Below are 18,107 nucleotides of genomic sequence, written 5' to 3' on the forward strand. Positions count from 1 at the left end.
GATGAAGCTGCCCCCGAAGAGGAAACTGACAAAGAACAAGAAGGCGAGCAAGTGAAACCCGATGGAGGTGCGGCCAAAGACGAGGTTCCTGATGCAGAAACTGGAGCTGAAAGTACTCCTGAGGATGCAGGTGCCACAGAAGAGGTCAAGGAGCAAGAACCAGAAGCAGGGGAGCAAGTGAAACCAGATGAGGGTGTAGCCAAAGACGAGGCTTCTGATGCAGAAACTGGAGCTGAAAGTACTCCTGAGGATGTAGCAGCCCCGGAAGACACCACGGAGAAAGATCAGGAAGCAGGAGAGCAACCGAAGCCCGAGCAAGGTGTGCCTAATGAAGAGGTTTCTAATGCAGAGAGTGGAGCTGAGGACGCAGCTGCCCCCGAAGGAGCCACGGAGAAAGAAGAAGGTGAACAAGCGGAACCTGACCAGGGTGTGACTACAGACAAAACTCCTGATGCAGAGAGTGGAGCGGAGGGCACTGACGGTGTGACTGCCCCCGAAGGAGCCACTGAAAAAGAGCAGGAAGGAGAACAAGGGGAAGCCGATCAGGGTGTAGCCAAAGACGAGGTTTCTGATGCAGATACTGGAGCAGCAGGTACTCCTGAGGATGCTGGTGCCACAGAAGAGGCCACGGGGAAAGAACCAGAAGCAGGGGAACAGGTGAATCCCGACCAGGATGTAGCCAAAGAAGAAGTTTCTGATAAAGATAGTGGAGCTGAAGGCACTGTTGAGGATGTAGCTGCCCCAGAAGAGGCCAACGAGCAAGAATCACAAGCAGGAGAAAACGTTGACCCGAAACAACCAACTGATGAAGCTGCTCCTGTTTCCGGGGCCGATGAGGCAGTTGCTGCTGAAGATGCAGCGGCGACTCAGGATCCAAATGAGCATGCACAGGAGGAGCCGGTACTCCAAACGGGGGAGAGGGAAGATCATTAAAAGGTTAAAACTTCCTTAAATGTTTGGAGCTCATTCCATAACCGATCCCTTACAGACGGGTGATGGTGGCGACGGTGGACGTGAGCGTACCTAGGACTAGCATGCGTCCTCGAATGTATGTATATGTATTTATTTGTATTTTTTTATATTTTAAGCAGAAACCGCAGTGTCACGTTTGTGAATGCGAAGATATCTGCCCGCAGATTGTGGGACAGGGGGCGCATCAATGCATCAAAAGTGAATGGGGATGCGACCACGACGGCGAAGAGGATGAATCTGGAAGCTCCAGTGTCTACACAGCTTTAACTGAGAGCCCCAGATCAATAGTATCTCGAGCCTCACGGCGAAATGTGCGTCTGTCAATGCTTGTAAATGCTTAAACATGGGAAGAACCCACACAGTGACAATCACCAATTTGTTCACTACTGTGGCGCCTCTTTGTTTGAAGCCATGGACTAAATAGCCTTTTGTGAGCAACGCAGACACAACATTGAGCCCAAATTTTTGTATAGTTTGCATAATAACAAGACTGTATCCATAGCCGAGACACATCGTTCCCCAGTTACCAACAATAAATCGATGCAGAGAGAAACCCTCATTCCGGGAGTGCATCTGTGCATTCTCAGAGGTTAAACCAGAATTCAGCACTGCCGAAAGAATATATACAGCTGTTTAGTTTTTGCCTACTGTTGGTCTGTAGCGCTTCTCTGGGGCTGCATAGAAGCAGCTTTAAGCGTTGCTTCTGCCCTTTGCTACCTTGCACTGGGATGTGGTTCTTTAGATTGCTCTGGAGCTCGTGATCGCATCCCCGGGCTTCGTTGTCTCCTGTTTTAGTAGAATAGCTTGGCGAACGACTAGCGGAGTATCCCAACCTAATGTAAGGTCAGGAATTTCCAGAAGCTACTTAAGCCCGTGAAGAACAACTCGTCCTCCCTTCCCTCTTCGTGTGCTGTGAGGCTCCTCCTGTTGTCCCTACTCAATATGCATATTTTCCCAAGGTAGCACAACAACGCTTCGCTGTCATCGAGGCCTGTCTGCATCCAATCGCTTCGCACATGTTTGTATCGCTCTCCTGGTAAATTCTGCCTCTCTGCCGCTCTTGTGCCCCTGTCGGTATTTGGGTTCTCTGTAGCAGTCGGCACACTTACTCTTCAAGCGACGGTGCCTAAGAAAAAACGGCGAAGTCTACCGCCTAGTAAACCAACGCAAGTTGTCAACCCAGCTGCGAGAAAACGATGAGGGAAACGAAGCACCGAACCCCAACATTTGCTGAATACTGCTTTAACATTTCTATCCCGGAGCACGCTCACAGAGTCCATAAACTGCGGTCCTATTTCCAAGGTTCCTATGCCCATGTTTACTAGCCGGTTATTTCTGAGGTTTCTATGCCCATCCTTCGGGCTACAGGCGTTAAAACTGTGTTCAAATGCTGTGTCGCCGTCTCTCTTAAGTGGTAGAATTAGGAATGAATCCAGAGACTGCTACATATACAGTGAGGGAATCGCTATCTACCTAATCGCCAAACACTGGGAAAACGGCGCGAGGGCAGGATATTCTACTTGCTATTGAGTTTAGAATATTAATACCTCTTCTAATTTACTCTTTCCTACAATTTACTATACGATAACTTGAGGCTGAGTCTCTGCCTTTCGTATTCAGCTGCAACCGTGTACGAATGCGAGCGTTTGCTCTAGCCAAATGTATGCGCGCTTTAGTTTGTGCACATGTGTGGGTATTTCTGTGTCCCTCCGTCTGCTTACGCAAAAGCATACTTCTATAGGAGTGCAGATTTTGTTTCGTTACAGCTAGACGGTCCGCTTGCACATCATTCGCTCCAACGGAGACGGGCTGTCGAGGTCGCATCCTGGCTCCTCTGGCTGCATTTATCTTGAAGAATACGTTAAAATTACATTCCCAGTCTAGGTGTGTTTGTTTTCTAAGACGTTATTTGGCCAGTTCTCAAGCGGAGTATCCCCATGCAAAAGCCAGCAAAGACATCCCCGGTAGAAAGAACGGCTCCAACGACCGGCATCCAAGCTCATGAGTTGTGAAGGAAGAGCAGCACATACGCTAAGCATGCAGCCACATATGAACCACATAAACATCAGACGCGCACAGCTGAGAAAAGACAAAGAATAAGACGCACACGGAAGGACTTGCTCGCCTGTGTGACTCGCAGCAGTCTACAGCCCCGAAACGATCGGCGTAATGTGCTGAAGGTGGTAAAAGCTGGTCTGAAGCTGCAGTAGAAAAAGTTGTTAATTCGTCTGTTCCCTTAAAACTTTCAAAGCGATGCTGATGGGAGCCCGTCTAGTTTCGTATTATCACTGCAACTGCCTTCGGGGGTCTCGATTTTTGTTGTTCGTTGGCGCCAGACACATGCTGGGGAGATCAGGGCCTGTTTTGTTTTATTTATAATGAAAGCAGTTCTTTATTTGTTCTTTTTCTTTAGCAACTACCTGTCGTGTGTTGAATTTTCCGCTAACGAACCACGAGTCACCTCACCCCTCTCATGCGCGTGCTCGCGGTGAGCGCTACGCAACCTTGGGGTGTTCAGAACGCCTTCTTCTCTTTCGAAGGCTCATTAGTGAAATATTTGAAGTCTAGAGTTATTTGCCTGACTTATAAATACACCGTTTGCTGTTTACTTCTGTCTCCATGGGCCAGCCACCCTGAACCCCTCCGACGACGCACGGTTAGCTCTCACGCAGAGCAGCCAGTAGACTGCTTCAACTGCAGAAAGGAACGAAGTTTTTTTGCTTCTTCGTCGTGAGAATGCCAACTCGGCGCCGAGCGCTCATCACGGGCATTACAGGACAAGACGGCTCGTAAGTCCGCAGCAGCCGACTGCCGCCTTTGCCAGTTAACCACTGAACGAACCGACCACGAGACGTGAACAAACCGTCAAGCGCGGGTGCGCACTAACTGCTTTTGCTGGAATGAGAAGCCCCGCCGGATTACGTCTGTTATGAGGCTGCGTGTTGTGAGGCGTGGTAGCGAAGGTTTTTCGTACTGAGTTGGCTGGGTGTCGGTGTTCCCGCTGTCTTTCAGGTACCTCACAGAGTTCTTGCTGCAAAAGGGATATGAAGTACATGGCATCATTCGTCACAGCAGCACCCTCAACACCGAGCGGCTCGTGCCCGTCTCCAACCGTACGCCTTACAGTGCTGCAACCTCTTGGCTGTACCCCGTGCTTGGATTTCCTGTTGAATTGCAGCCTCAGTAGACACTCGAGCACGTGTATATGCGTAAAATTCAAGTGTGCATGCATCGTAATGCAGTGTACAGTGCATGCATGGAGATGGATGAGAAAAGAAACCACGCTTTTATCTTTTTACTCATTTCTTTCTTCGTCTGCTTCTAGGCATACATCTGCACTGCGGGGACGTCGTGGATTCGACTTCCCTCTTTGACATTATTTCGCGCGTACGCCCTCATGAGGTGTACAATCTAGCCGCTCAAGTAAGTTTTGCTGCTGTTGCTGTTGCTGCTGTTGCTGTTGCTGCTGCTGCTGCTGCTGCTTGTTCATCAAGCCATAGCTACCTACTGGGGGTTCTTCAGAGCAAGACCGCGTCTCGAGGATATATTGTATGGTGGATGGCTGAGGCAGACGGTGGGATTTCTTTTGTTTCTGTATGCGCAACAGAGCCATGTGAAGGTGTCTTTTGAGATGCCTATACACACCACCGACTCTACCGCCGTCGGGGTGCTTCGCGTACTGGACGCCATTCGGGCTGCAGGACTTGCCCATGAGACGCGGGTGTGAGCATCAGTTGTTTGCATGCAAGTGTTTCAGATGTAGAGGATTTGCAGCAGATCTTTGCGTGCAAGCGCCTACGAAGAGCGGCGTTTCACGAATATATCCTCTTCTTTTGTCTCTGCAAGCAGAGGAGTAGTGTGTTCGGGTGTATTCTTCTCTGCTTTCTCCTGTGCAACAACTCCTTGGCATCAAAGTTTTGTCTCTCCTTTCATACTGTCGTGTATTTGTATGCAAGGAGAGCAAGGGACCGCAGCTATTGCTGTAGTTTAGGGGATTGGCTTCTGCTGCTGCTTCTCAGGTTCCAGGCCTCATCGTCGGAGATGTTTGGGTCGAGTACAGTGGAGCTACAGAATGAAGATACTCCCTTCAAGCCTTGTTCTCCTTATGGTAACGCAACAGCAGGCCAGACAGACTAAACCCTGTAGCCATGATTTTTTCTCTCCTCGTTGTCTCGCTGCTCGCTCAAGGGGTTGCAAGCACTGTCACATTACTGCTTCTGCTGCTGCTGTTGCTGCTGCTGTTGCTGCTTGTCAGGTGTTTCTAAGCTTTACGGACACTTCACAGTGCAGACGTATCGCTCGGCCTATGGAATGTTCTGTGTTAGTGGAATTCTATTCAACCATGAGAGCCCCAGGAGGGGCATCACATTTGTCTCTCGCAAAATCACCATGGGCATTGCTAGCATTCTGAAGGTTAGCGAATTTCTTATTAATTTTTAGCTGTTGTTGTTATATGAGGAACCACTAATAATGTTGCTGACTGAGGGTGAGGCTGTTGTTGGGTTGCAGCTTTTTCTCTCTCTCTGGTATACCTGCTGGCTCTGGGGGCCCTTGAGTGGTTTCATGCGCTGACACAGAGATACGGGGAGGTGCTAAGTTGCAGCTTTTCTTTCATTTCTGTTCTTTTTTTTTCTTTCTTTGCTGCTGCAGGGGGAAATGAGTTGCCTCGAACTGGGCAATCTGGACGCCCGCAGAGATTGGGGTCATTCGCGCGACTACGTGAAGAGCATGTGGTTGATGCTGCAGCAGGAGGTTCCAAAGGACTACGTAGTGGCGACTGGTGAGGCTGGTAGTAGCGCACCCCTTACACACCTTGTGTGTAGGGAGGCAGCACCTCTTCTACATCCCATGCATAGATATATAAATAACGCCCCTTACACACCCTTGGTTTGGGGAGCCAGTGCCTACTGTACACCCCGTGTTTAAGGAGATAGCACCGCTTATATACGTCTTCTGTAGGGAGATAGCGCCCCCTATATACACAGTATGTAGGGAGATATCTCCTCGCTCTACATCAGACACAAGACGGAGGCTCACAGGCATCTGCTGCTTAGGCCTTTCTGTTTTGTCTCCTGCAGGCAAGCAACACTCCGTCAGGGAATTCTGTGAACTGGCATTCGCTATTGCAAATCTTCCGCTCCAGTGAGCCACACAGACGGCTACCCTGGTGCTTGCAGCGGCAGTATGCTGCTGCGTGGCACTCCTCTATGGATCTCGTTTTCTATTATTATCTCCACAATATATATATATATATATATATATATNATATATATATATATATATATATATATGGCGTGCCTTCCTTGTTGTTCAGCGCTTCCCGTTGCAGTGTAAACAAGCGACTTGCATTAGAGTGCACAGACTGTGCAGTTGAGTGTTTTATGTTGAATTTGAAGTTTTGCGATTGAATGATATATTTTTACGTGGAGTTGTGAAGCTGAGTTGTTTGTATTCCGGTTTGCTGTAGATAACGATACACACCGGTTATTATATTCCTGGTGATTGACGTATTCTTGCCTTATTCCTGTTCCTCCCGCGTCAACGATATGCATATTCTTTACTTCTGCTTGCGGTGTATGTACAGGTGGAAAGGAAAAGGCCTGCAAGAAGTGGGAAGCTGTGGGGGCCGTGTTTTGGTGCGGGTTTCTTCTGCTCATTTCCGCCCTACGGAGGTCAACGCGCTGAAAGGGGATGCCTCACGCATCCGGGCGGAGTTGAACTGGCGCCCAGAGACGACATTCACGGTGCGCTACCTTCACTTACTGCAGCAGCAGCACGAGCAGCAGCAGCAACAAACGCAGCCGCGCTGCGGTAGCACGAATAGGAGGAGCACTAGGACCTCCAGTGGCAGCAACAGCAGCAGCTCCCAGGGTCGTTCCCTCGCAGGGCTTTGCACCGGTGGCTTCTGCGTCATCCCACTGCATAGTTGCTGCTGCTGCTTTGTCACTGTTGCTGCTGAGTTGCTGCTGCTAGTAACTTGCTGCTGCTGCCCTGTTTGTGCATGTATGTGTGTCAGGCGCTGGTGTTCGAGATGCTGCAGTCTGATATGAGGGCTGCGGGGTTACAACCGCCGACGCCATCCGAGTGTAACCAGCGCATACTCAAACACATGGGGAGCGCTGCGGACCCTTTGCTGGACTAGCTGCTGCTGCTATGCTGCTGCGGCTGCTGCAGCAGCAGCAGCCGCAGCAGCGGCGGCAGAAGATGCTCGGTAGCTAGAAGCAGCAGAACAGGTCGTGTAGACAGGGAGCGAGTGCCCCACCTGGTGCACGTGTACATATATATAATATATATATGTATCATTTATAATATATAGTATAATATATAGTATTGTATATATATATATATATATATATATATATATATATATATATATATATATATATATATATATAGACGAAGGCAACGCGCCTGCGCAGCTGCGGTGTGCGTAGCGCACCCAGCGTTGTTAGAGCGACAGCAACACGACGAGTCTGCAGCAACTTTGTGCTTCGGCCTCGTTTTAGACATTTGTCTCTTGGCTGAGAGACTAAGTAGCCAATGAAGTCCCCGTGCTGTAGCGGTGTTGAGGGGGGGAGAGGATATCTCCGACAACAGTCACACTTAAGCAAGCAAGCAGAACGCAGCCAGGAAGACAGGCGTGCGCCTCTTCTGCTCTTGTTATCCCTGACAGCAGCAACGGATGCTGAATCAACTGCAACAGCAGCAGATGCTGCTGTTGCTGCTGCTGTTTAGTCAGCACCAGCGGATGCTGAGGCAACTGCAGCTGCTGAGCTACAGCAGCAGCTGCTGCTGCTGTTCAATCAGCAGCAAAAGCGGAGGTTTACTGAACTGCAGCAGCAGTTGCTGCTACTGTTCAGTCAGTCAGCAACAACGGAATATGGCTGAGCAGCAGCAGCAGCAGCAGCAGCAGCAGCACCTGCTGCTTCTTCTGCTGCTGAAGCGGCTTTAACACTGCAACACCCAGTACAAATCGCTGTCTATACACCCCACATGTGTCCGTCTTCTTCAGCGTTACTCACATTCCGGACCCCGTTGCAGCGGCAGCGACGCAACACTAGCAGCAGCAATGCTGTTCTTGCTGCCGCAGCTACAGCACTGCTGCTGCAGCAGCCGCAGCCTGCGCCTGCTGCAGCAGGCGTTTTTGCCGTTGCTTCTATGCTGCTGCATCTCAAGGGTCCTGCAGCGGCTGCGCTGCAGTGCCTGCTTGTAGTTGCTGGACCTTCTGCTTCTCCTTTAGACGCCGCAGCAGATCCGCTAAGAGCTGCTGCAGCGCCAGCACGCGTTGTTGCTGAAAACACAGCAGCAGCAGCAGCAGCAGCAGNCAGCAGCAGCAGCAGCAGCAGCAGGACACATGTAGAGTGTCAGCCGGAACTATATTTAGGGTTTAGAGGAGCACAAGTAGAAGTTGGTTCTTTCATATATATGAATACAGGTGCTGCTGCTGGTGCTGATTTTGTTGCTACTGTTCGCGCTGCTGCTGCTGGCTGTGCTGCTTCTGTGTCCCCTACCGCTTCTTGCACATTCTGCTGCCGGCCGCTCGGCACTGCTGCCTGGCTGCTGCTGCACGAGGCGAGCTGCTGCTTAAGTGCGCAGTTCTCCTGTAGAAGCTGCTGCTGCTGCTGCAGCGCAGCATTGGCCTGCTGCAGCAGCTGTATGTACACATCAGGACGGGGCGACCAAGCGGGAGCTGCAAGGATCTGCTGCTGCTCCAGCTGCCGCACTGCATTCGTAGGCACAATGGCTTCCTCAAGCCATGGCTTTTGAACGTTTGGCGGTGCAGCAGCAGCAGCAGCTGCTGCTGCTGCTGCTGCTACTGCCTGGTGTTGCAGCGCCTGCTGCTGCTGCAGCTGAACCTGCTGTTGCAGCGCCTGTGGCTGCTGCATCACAAGGCTAGGCTGCTGCTGAGCAGCAGCTTGCTGTTGGAACTGCTGCAACTGCTGCTGTGCCTGCAGCAGTTGCTGCTGCAGCTGCTGCGCTGTCTCCTTTAATCGTTTTTTCTTCTCTTGCTGATGCTGCAGCCGCTTCAACAATGACGCGTAGTGAAAGAAGAGGAAAGTTGGGTCGGTTTGCTGCATGCACACAACCTCAACGCAACATATTTACTTCTGCTGTACCTGCTAGTGTCACTGCAACTGCTGCTGCTGCGGTTTCTGTTCCTGCTGCTTCTGCTGCTGGTGCTGCTGCTGGTGCTGAAGCAGTGCTCGTTTGGGCATTTCAGGTGTATAGGCAGCACCTTTGCCCGGCGTAGAAGGGTAGATCCATCGATGTATGCGTTAGTTGCTGCAACTTCTCTGCGTTGCTCCAGCAGCTCGTCCCTCTGTTGCAGCTGCAGCAGCACCTGCTGCTGCTGCTGCTGCTGCTGCTGTGCGCCAGACAGCAGCAGCCAGGCGCTGATAGAGTCGCAACGCCGCGCCGCGCAGCCCACGCGCTGCAGTGCTGCTTCGAAGTCCTTATAGCCGACTCGCTGGCTCCCATGGAAAGCAGAAGGAAAGACGAGCGAGACAAGAGTCCGGAGTTGTTGCTCCTGCTGCTGCTCCTGCTGCTGCTCTTGTTGCTGCTCCTGCTGCTGCTGCTGCTGCTGCTGCAGGTAGTCTGAAAACGTCAGCTCGCACAGCTGCCAGAAGGTAAAGAGAGTGCCCAAGGCGGAGTTCTCGCGGTGCAGCAGAGGGAAGAGCGGACCTCCTGCCGGCAGCAGCATTTTGCTGCTGCTGCTGCTGCTGCTGCTGTTGCTCCTGCTTCTGCTGCTGCTCCTCGCTGCGTTGCTGCTGTCGCGGCTGCTCTTGTTGGTGCTGCTAGCAGCCTTGGCGGAAGAAGAGCCGCCGCTAAGAGGCCTCAGCCGTGCCTGGTAGTACGCGCGCTGTGCTGCCACTTGCTGCTCCAGCGACTTTATGCGCCCCTGCAGCAAAACAACTGACACACGTGCTGCTGCTGCTGCTGCTGCTGCTGCTGCTGCTGCTACTGCTGCTGCTGCTGGTGTGTGTCGGCTTCTCCTGCGTGTCTAGGGCTGCCTGCTGCTGCTGCTTCCCGACTGACTGACTGTACCTGGAGCAGCCGCTCCTTTGTTGCTGCAGCACACGACAGCTGCTTCAACCTCTGCAGCAACTCCTCCCTGTCGTCGTTCACCTCAGAAGCCTCCCCCTCTGCTGCTGATGTCTCTCTCGCTGCTGCTGATGCTGCTGCTGCTGCTGGGTTTGCATCCCGCAGCCGCGGAAGACCATCGTGCTGCTGCAGCGCCGAAGACCTGCTGCTGCTGGTGCTCATGTCTCCTTCGCCGCCCTCAGTATCCCCAGCAACTCGCCCCACAGACTGCATCAGCCTGGACAGCAGCAGCAGCACGCACAGCAGCACAACACTCAACGGCAACAGCAGCAGCTCCTGCAGCAGCACCTGCTGCTGCCGCAGGAGCAAGCAGGAACGGCTCACTGATGCGCAGCAACCGTACAGCACATACTCCTAACCGTAAACCCTAAACCCTAAATTCCTAAGCCCTGAATCTCAACCCTAAACCCTAAACCCTACAGCCAAAACCCTAAACCCTAAACCCTAAACCCTAAACCCTAGACAATAAGCCATACTTCTGGAGCTCTGCGTCCTTAGCCGAGATGACTTCTTCAAAGTGCTGCCGCTGGCGCCGCAACTCCTCCTCCAGCTGCATGCGCTCCTCAGCTGCCTTCGCCTCCTGAGAGATAGCAGCAGCAGAGAGAAAAGCAACAGAGACAGCAATACACTGCAGCACAAACCCCTGGGATCCATAAGGACCCGAGGCCCTGGATGTGCATATCTTCAGGTGTATATACATAAAAGTATACTGGTTTGCACATATAGATTTCTATATACTCAGGTCCATATATATATATATATATATATATATATATATATATATATATATATATATATATATATATATATATATTATACATAGCCTGCAAAGGGGATCAGAAGAAACTCCTCACCGCGCAAATCACGAGCTCGTGAAGGTCCTCGAGCTCTTTCGCCACTGCTGCACTCTGCTGCTGCAGCAGGTGCTGCTGCTGCTGCTGCTGCTGCTGCTGCTGAGATTCCCGAGATTCCCGCTGTGCACTAGGCTGCGAAGGGCTTTCCTGCTGCTGCTGCTGCTGCTGCCGCAGCTGTTGCTCCGCTTCAGCAAGGGCCGCAGAAGCCAGCCGAGACCGCATCTCCAGCTCTTCCTGCAGCAGCAAGCAGCAGCAAGCAACAGCAGCAAAAACAGCAGCAGGTGCATCAGCACATCGCTAGCTGCAGCTGCGCATGGACAGACGCCGCCCCACTGCCGCACAGCTTGACCCTAAGTCTGTCAGCAACAACAGCAGCAACAGCGACAGCAGCAGCAACAGCAGCAGCAACAGCAGCAGCAACAGAAGCGCATCTAGAATAGTGCAGCGTACATGCAACAGCGAGTTGTCATGCTCCGCAGCCTCTAGCCTGAGCCGCTGCTGCCTGTGTATCTGCTGCAGCTGCTGCAGCTCATCTTGCTTTGACGAGAGGAGGAATTCGAGGCGTTGCTGCTGCTGCTGATCTCGCTGCTGCTGCGTCTGCTGCTGTTCTTGCTGCTCCTTGAGCCGCTGCAGCACACAGCCAGCAGCATGCAACACTCCAGTCAATTAAAAACAACGGGATGATCATAAGAGTAGCAAGAAGAAAAACAATGTATAAACAAACACAGAATAAATACAAACAGCAGCAGCAGCAGCAGCAGCAGCAGCAGCAGCAGTTCTTCTTGCCTGTGTCAGCTGCACATTTTCTGCTGCGTATTCCCGCTGAATCTTGTCCAGACTCTCAACCTCACGCTGCAGCAGCAGCACTTGCTGCAGCAACTCCTGCTTGCTGCTGCTGCTGCTGCTGCTGCTGNTGCTGCTGCTGCTGCTGCTGCTGCTGGACTCGGCTGATCGAACCTGGTGCTGGTCATCCTCGAGGCCTGCTCAAAGGGCACATCAGTCTGATGCTGCGGATGTGCTGCTGCAGCACTGACAGGCAAAAGGTGTATGCAGCACAACCGCCAGCAGCAGCAGCAGCAAAAGCAGCAGCAGCAGCAACAGCAGCAGCAGAAACACCAGCAGCAGCAGCAGCAGCAGCAGCGTCGCTCCAATACCTGTATGAGTCTCTGACTGGCCCTGCAGCTGTTCCTGCAGCAGCGCCTTCTCGTTGCGAAGCTCGAGAAGCTGCTGCTGCTGTCGCTGCAGCACCTCCTCCTGCTGCTCCAGCAGCTGCTGCTGCTGCTGCATTTGCTGCACCAGTTGCTGCTGCTGCTTCTTGTAGCTTTCAAGTTTCCGCTCATCGGGTTCTGCCCCTTCGCTGCAACTGCTGCTGTTGCTGCTGAAGCTGCTGCGGTTGCTGCTGCTGCTGCAGCTCCTACGGCTGCTGCGTCTCCCGCTCCTGCGCTGCTTCTGCTGCATCCTCGCGACCATCCTCAGCTCTCTATGGAGCAGTACTTTCCGTTCCCTTTGTACGAGTACTTGCTGCTGCTGCTGCTGCAGCTCTTGCTGCTCTTGCAGGAGTACTTGCTGCTCTTGCTGCTGCTGCAGCTGCTGCTGCAGCATCTTGAAGTGTTCCTGCTGCTGCTCCGCAACGGCTTGCAGCTGCATGCGCTCTCTCGACAGATGCTCCTGCTGCTCTGTCAGTTCTGCATCGAGCTGCTGCAGCTTCTCGCGCTGCTGCTGCAGCATCCGCCGCTCCTGCTGCAGCTGCTCCCGCTCCTGCTCAAGCCCCTGTTGCTGCTCCTGCTCCCTCAGCAGAGACTGCAATCTCTGCTCTAGCTTCTGTATCTCTTCCTCGTGCTGCTGCTGCTGCTGCTGCAGCTCCTGCTGCGTCTCCTGCAGCTGTTGTTCCCTTTGCTGCTGCTCTTGCTGCTGCTTCAGCAGCTGTTCCCGCTGTTTGTCAAGCTTCTCCTGCTGCAGCTGCAGCTGTTGCTGCCGTAGCTGCTGTTCCCTCTGCTGCTGTTGGAGCTGCTGCTGCTGCAGCTGCTGCTCCTGTAGCAAATGCTGCTGCTGCTGCACTTCCCGCATCGCTGCATCTTTCTGCTGCAGGTCTTCGTCATCTACTAACTCCGCTATATCTTTATCGTCGCTGGGCTCCCGCTGCTGCTGCTGCTGCTGCTGTCGCCGCTGCTGCTGCTGCTTGTTCAGCTGTTTCTCCCTCAACTGAAGCTCGCGCTCTTTGGCGTGAAGGGTCCGCAGCTGCTCTTGCTGCTCCTGCTGCTGCTGATCGAGGAGGCGTTCCTTTTGCTGCAGCAGACGATCCCGTAGTTCAGCTTCCATACGGCTTGCATGCGACTGTTGATGCTGCTGCTGCTGCTGGTGCTGTTGCTGCTGCTGTTGCTGCTGCTGAAGCTGCTGCTGCAGTATTTGCTGCTGCTGCTGCTCCTGTTCTAGCTGCTGCTTCAGTTCATTCACCTGGGCAGCGCAGCTTTCTTGTGTCTCTACTAGGTGCTGCAGCTCATCGAGCTGCTGCTGCTGCGCTGCTATCTGCTCCCTCTGGTCTTCTATTAAGGTTTGCTGCGCCTCAATCAGCTGGTGTTGCTGCTCTAGCTGCTGCTGCTGCTGCTGCACCTGTTCCTTCAGCTCTTCCATATGCTGCTCCTGCTGCTCAACCTGCTGCTGCTTCAATACCAGTTGTTGCTGCAGCTCTGTCTGCTTCTCCTCCGCTTGCTGCTGCTGCGCTGCAGCGCGTTGCTCCAGCTCGGTGAACTTCTGCTGCAGCTCGACCTGCTGCTGCTGTTGTTCTTGCTGCAGCTCCGTTTGCTGTTGCTGCTGTTTCTCCTTCTCCCGCTCAAGCTGCTGCAGTTGCTGCTGCAGTTGCTGCTGCAGCTGCTGCTGCGCAGCTTCCGCCTGGTGTATAGCGTCCTGCAGCACCGCGTGGGCTTGTCGCTGCTGCTCTTGCTGCTGCTGCGCGTCGGCCAGTTGCTGCTGCAGTTGCTGCTGCTCCTTTTGCTGTTGCATGCGCTCTGCAGCAAAGGTGCTTTCACGCTGCTGCATGCAGCGCAGCAGCTCTTCTTTCTCCAGTCGCAGCGCCTCCAGCTGCTGCTGCCACCGCTGCTGCTGCTGCTGCAGCTCCACATGCAGGGCGTAGGCGTCATCCATATGGGCAAACTCAGAGTTTGGTTGGCTGACACTTGCCTCCAGTTCTAGCTGCTGCTGCTGCTGCTGCTGCTGCTGNGCTGCTGCTGCTGCTGCTGCTGCTGCTGTTGCCTTCGCTGTTGCTCGAGGAGCGCGATGTGCTCCTGCTGCAGCTGGTTGCTGCTGCTGCTGCTGCTGCAGCTGCTGCTGACGGCTTGAGCAGCCATGATATCAGCATCAACGTGAGGAGAAGGTCCCCTCAGCTTGCAACCCCACGAGGCAATTCCTGTTGCTTCTATTTCTGCTGCAGTTGTGCTGCCCTCTGGCGCTGCAGCAGATCTCTCGGGTGTACGTACACCCGAGGCAGCAGTATGTGAAGGGGGGCCTCCTGGCTGCAGCAGCGCAGCAGCAGACGGCAAATACATTTCGGGGGGAAAGGAAGGAAAGAACTCAGATACCTCATCTGCTGCTCCCCCTGCTGCTGCTGCTGCTTCACTCGCTGCAGACGCATCAACTGCTGCAGCACGCTCTTCTTCCTCAAGACCTGAGCACGGGATTGTATCCGCTTTTCCCCGCGAAAACTCCATGCAGATGCTGCTGCTGCTGCTGTTGCTGCTGCTGCTGCTGCAGTGCAAGACCTCGGTGGTGCTGCCGGCATTCGGGCTGCTGCGGCCACCGCTGCCCTCCACAGAAGCAGGGGAGGCAGCGCGCCTCTCCCAGAAGGCCCTACTAGAGGATTCCATCTCCTCAGCAGCAGCAGCAGCAGCAGCAGAGGGCGCAGCAGCAACTGCAGCAGCAGCGGCTGCTGCTGCCGCTGGAGTCGCGGCGCTGCTCTCACTCCTGCTGACGCGGACAGTGTGCGCAACCCTCCCAGCAAAAATCTCTACCACGCAGCTCTATTGGAAGCAAGTACAACAACAACAGCAGCAGCAGCAGCAGCAGCAGCAGCAGCAGCAGAAACAGGGAGAGCAGCAGCGCTAGCGCGCAGAGCAGTGAGGCCGGTCACCGAGCTGCAGCAGCAGTAGCCACAGCAGCAGAAGGAGCAGCAGCAACAGCAGCAGAAGCAGAATCAGCAACTAGATATGCTACAGTTGGTTGCTGCTGCAGCAACTGCTGGTTTAATAATAAAGTCAAAGGATGATGGGGGGGCCCCTGCAGCGTGGCGTTGAGAGGAGAGAAAGAGGGAGAGGTAAGGGCTGAGGTTGATAGGGGGCCCCCTAGGGGCCTCGTGTTTCTCTCGATTTGTATAAGTTTAAAAGACAGAATTTATTTGTTTTTTTTCAGTGTGCTGCAGCATAAACAGCAACACAACAACCAGCCCCAGATGAGGTGCCTCTGTGCAGGGGGCTGGTGGGGGCTGGTGAGCCGCGGAATACAGCCCCGGGGCCCCTTCTGGTGTCTCGCGTGAATAGATGAGTGAATTACTTGTTTATGATTAATATAATTAGAGAAAAAAAACTGAAAACAAAAAAAAAATACACACGAAACATATATATATACTTTGTCAGACCACCCATGACACGAGACGCCACCCAGCAGAAGCAGGACACCCCGATCCCGGGGGTTTCTTAGTCCTGTTCATCAAATAAATAAATTACATCAGTTATTTAGTTAATGTATAAACAACATACTGCAGCATATTCACCTATCTGCTGCATTAACTTCCTTGAGGATCCACTGACCCGTGTGCCAGCCCTCAGACGCTGGGGTGTACGTACACCCCAACACCGCCATGAGGGTTCTACAGAAACTTCCGCCATGGGTACGATGCACCTGCTGCAGACACCGCCGAGAAGCTGGCGCAGAAGCTGCTGCTACTGCTGAGCAGCTCCCGCAGCAACTGCAGCAGCAACAGCAAAAGCAACAACTGCAGCAGCAGCAACGGGCAGAGGAGGGGAGGCTTGGCGCCTTTGGAGGGTTTCCTTGCTCAGGTAACTCCTCTACCTTAAGGCGCAACGACTCAAACCACTAGTTGATAGAGCTGAACAGAAGAGAGCAGCAGCAGCAGCAACAAAAGCAGCAGCAGCAACATCTTTTTCTCCTTTGCCACCAACTGAGGTGACCCCCGTTTGGCGGGGGCTGAAGAAGGGTGTAGAGGCCGCCCCTGCGTGCTCCCCCCTTTCCTTTCTGCTGCAAGCCGTTGCTTGGGGTTGGAGTCAGCCCCTAAGCAAATAAATTATATAATACATATAATATATTATAGTATATTATATGCATTAGGTTATATAATATATATTACGTAATATATTATATGTATAATATAGGGATCATGAGACACATATACAACCGAAACACTATAGTACCTGTAGTTATTTGTTACTTACTACCACTCTACAATAAATAAAACAAGAAATACATAAATAAATAAAGACGGAATATATTCATCTACTGATCCTCAAATACAGCAAAAAAACAAAAAACTAAACAAAAAGAATTCATATATTTAGTGGCTGTATACAGTATACAGCCTCAGCCACTTCTTCATGCTCTCTTACGCTTTTTTTATGCAGCTACTGCTGCACCCGCGTGCTGAGACCCTCATCTGCAGCAGTATATAACCCCTCAATAGCGCTGCAGCTGCAGCAGCAGCTGCTGCAGCAGCTGCTGCTGCTGCAGTTTCTGTAGCTTCTAGAGTGTTGCAGCAGCAGCAAGAGTGTAGAGTTATTCGCTAGCGGTGAGAGAGTGGTGGCGGTTGCTTTCTCTTGAGTTTGTTAGTTGCACTCCTCCTTCTGAGGTGTACATACACCTCAGCTCCCCGCACTCAGGCCGAGGCAGTTGCAGCAAGGATAGAGGGGGGAGACAGCAGTGGCTAGCAAAGAGAGTTATGTATAGACAGACATGAGAGGAGAAGAGACACACGGGAGACAGATAAGAGACAGAAACAACAAGAGACAAAAAAACAAGGAGACAAACAAAAACGCTGCTGTCTCAACCACCACACAACAACGCAGCAAAAGGAACAAACACTCTCCTCACTCGGATTAAGGGTTTAGGGTTTAGGGTTTAGGGTTTATAAGGAGCTATTGGTTAGGGCTTTCGGTCTGTCTTAAGGTCTGTTTCGTTGCTGCTGCGCTGCGGTGTCTGCAGAGACACACGAAGGAGACAGTGCTGCTGCTGAGGCAGCTAAGAGAAAGACACAAGGGACCCCAGACCCCACGCAGCAGCAGGGGCTGCTGGGGCAGGGGGGGGGACTGTCTCCTTTCGCTGTCGCCGTAGTCACCTGCCCACCGCCTCCTTATGAGCAGCAGCAGCAGCAGCAGCAGCAGCAGGTAGAGGGGCACTGCACGCTGTTGCCTCCGTCTCCTGCTGCTATGCAGCAGCTGCAGCTCCCCTCTCAGCAGGCCCCCTCACAGCGCAACCTGCTGAGAGAGGAGGCGGGAGAGATGGGGAGCCGAGGGGCCCTAGAGAGCTTCAGCCCCACGTTTGCAACAGAGCTGCTAGCAGATATAGAGCTGGATGGAGACACAGGAACCCCCACAGCTGCTGCTGCTGCTGCTGTTGCTGCATCTGCTGCAGCAGGAACTAATACACTGCTGCAGATTGATGTACCTGTACAGCAACACCAAAATGCTGCAGGCACTTAGCCTCTGCTGCTGCTACACAGACGCGAGTAGAGAGAGCTGAAACTAAGCAACTCGCTGCATGCGTTCTCTCCCTTGTCTGTCTCCTCGTTTGCTATATAAAGGGGACAGCAACACCAACAGCAGCAGCAGCAGCAGCAGCAGCAGCAGCAGCAGGAGAGATCTGGCCCCCGCTGTATCCTGCTGCTGCAGCAGATGCGGGGCAGAGGTGCTGGAGGAGACAGGCTGCAGCAGCAGTCGGGGGGAAGAACCCCGCAGCAGCCAAGCCACGCAGCTGTCCCTTCACTGCTGCATTGTTTCGTTTTTCTGCTTTTGTTTGTTTGATGGCAATCGATATGACCCACATACACACAACTCCCCGCCGTGTCCATCACCTCACGGCAGCGTTTTATACATAAGACATATATATACATATATATATATATACATACATATATATATATATATATATATATATATATATATATATATATATATATAT

The 18,107-nt window shown here is 52.8% G+C and overlaps 5 protein-coding genes across 5 annotated transcripts; 3 read left to right on the forward strand and 2 right to left on the reverse strand.

Annotated features, from left to right (window-relative positions):
• Window positions 1-61: 61 nt before the first annotated feature.
• EMH_0014750 (uncharacterized protein) lies at window positions 62-933 on the forward strand (the record flags this gene model as incomplete). Its single annotated transcript, XM_038022781.1, has 2 exons — window positions 62-67; window positions 154-933. The coding sequence occupies 2 exons, from the start codon at window positions 62-64 to the stop codon at window positions 931-933; spliced, it is 786 nt and encodes a 261-aa protein (XP_037878635.1).
• Window positions 934-3,708: 2,775 nt separating this feature from the next.
• On the forward strand, window positions 3,709-7,114 carry EMH_0014760 (GDP-mannose 4,6 dehydratase, putative; the record flags this gene model as incomplete). Its single annotated transcript, XM_038022782.1, has 10 exons — window positions 3,709-3,761; window positions 3,985-4,085; window positions 4,298-4,395; window positions 4,580-4,695; window positions 4,992-5,080; window positions 5,228-5,385; window positions 5,623-5,752; window positions 6,051-6,114; window positions 6,557-6,716; window positions 6,989-7,114. The coding sequence occupies 10 exons, from the start codon at window positions 3,709-3,711 to the stop codon at window positions 7,112-7,114; spliced, it is 1,095 nt and encodes a 364-aa protein (XP_037878636.1).
• Window positions 7,115-8,143: 1,029 nt separating this feature from the next.
• EMH_0014770 (uncharacterized protein) lies at window positions 8,144-14,069 on the reverse strand (the record flags this gene model as incomplete). Its single annotated transcript, XM_038022783.1, is given in 10 exon segments — window positions 8,144-8,263; window positions 8,484-9,044; window positions 9,209-9,871; window positions 10,018-10,291; window positions 10,551-10,654; window positions 10,929-11,162; window positions 11,379-11,555; window positions 11,730-11,839; window positions 11,843-11,908; window positions 12,083-14,069. Coding segments are annotated over 10 exon segments (4,296 nt in total).
• Window positions 14,070-14,113: 44 nt separating this feature from the next.
• EMH_0014780 (uncharacterized protein) lies at window positions 14,114-14,788 on the reverse strand (the record flags this gene model as incomplete). Its single annotated transcript, XM_038022784.1, is given in 2 exon segments — window positions 14,114-14,142; window positions 14,146-14,788. Coding segments are annotated over 2 exon segments (672 nt in total).
• Window positions 14,789-15,777: 989 nt separating this feature from the next.
• On the forward strand, window positions 15,778-17,629 carry EMH_0014790 (uncharacterized protein; the record flags this gene model as incomplete). Its single annotated transcript, XM_038022785.1, has 2 exons — window positions 15,778-15,976; window positions 17,133-17,629. The coding sequence occupies 2 exons, from the start codon at window positions 15,778-15,780 to the stop codon at window positions 17,627-17,629; spliced, it is 696 nt and encodes a 231-aa protein (XP_037878639.1).
• Window positions 17,630-18,107: the final 478 nt, after the last annotated feature.

This window comes from Eimeria mitis, genomic scaffold (assembly GCF_000499745.2).
Source record: "Eimeria mitis Houghton genomic scaffold, Emh_scaff514, whole genome shotgun sequence".
In the NCBI taxonomy this organism is placed as follows: domain Eukaryota; phylum Apicomplexa; class Conoidasida; order Eucoccidiorida; family Eimeriidae; genus Eimeria; species Eimeria mitis.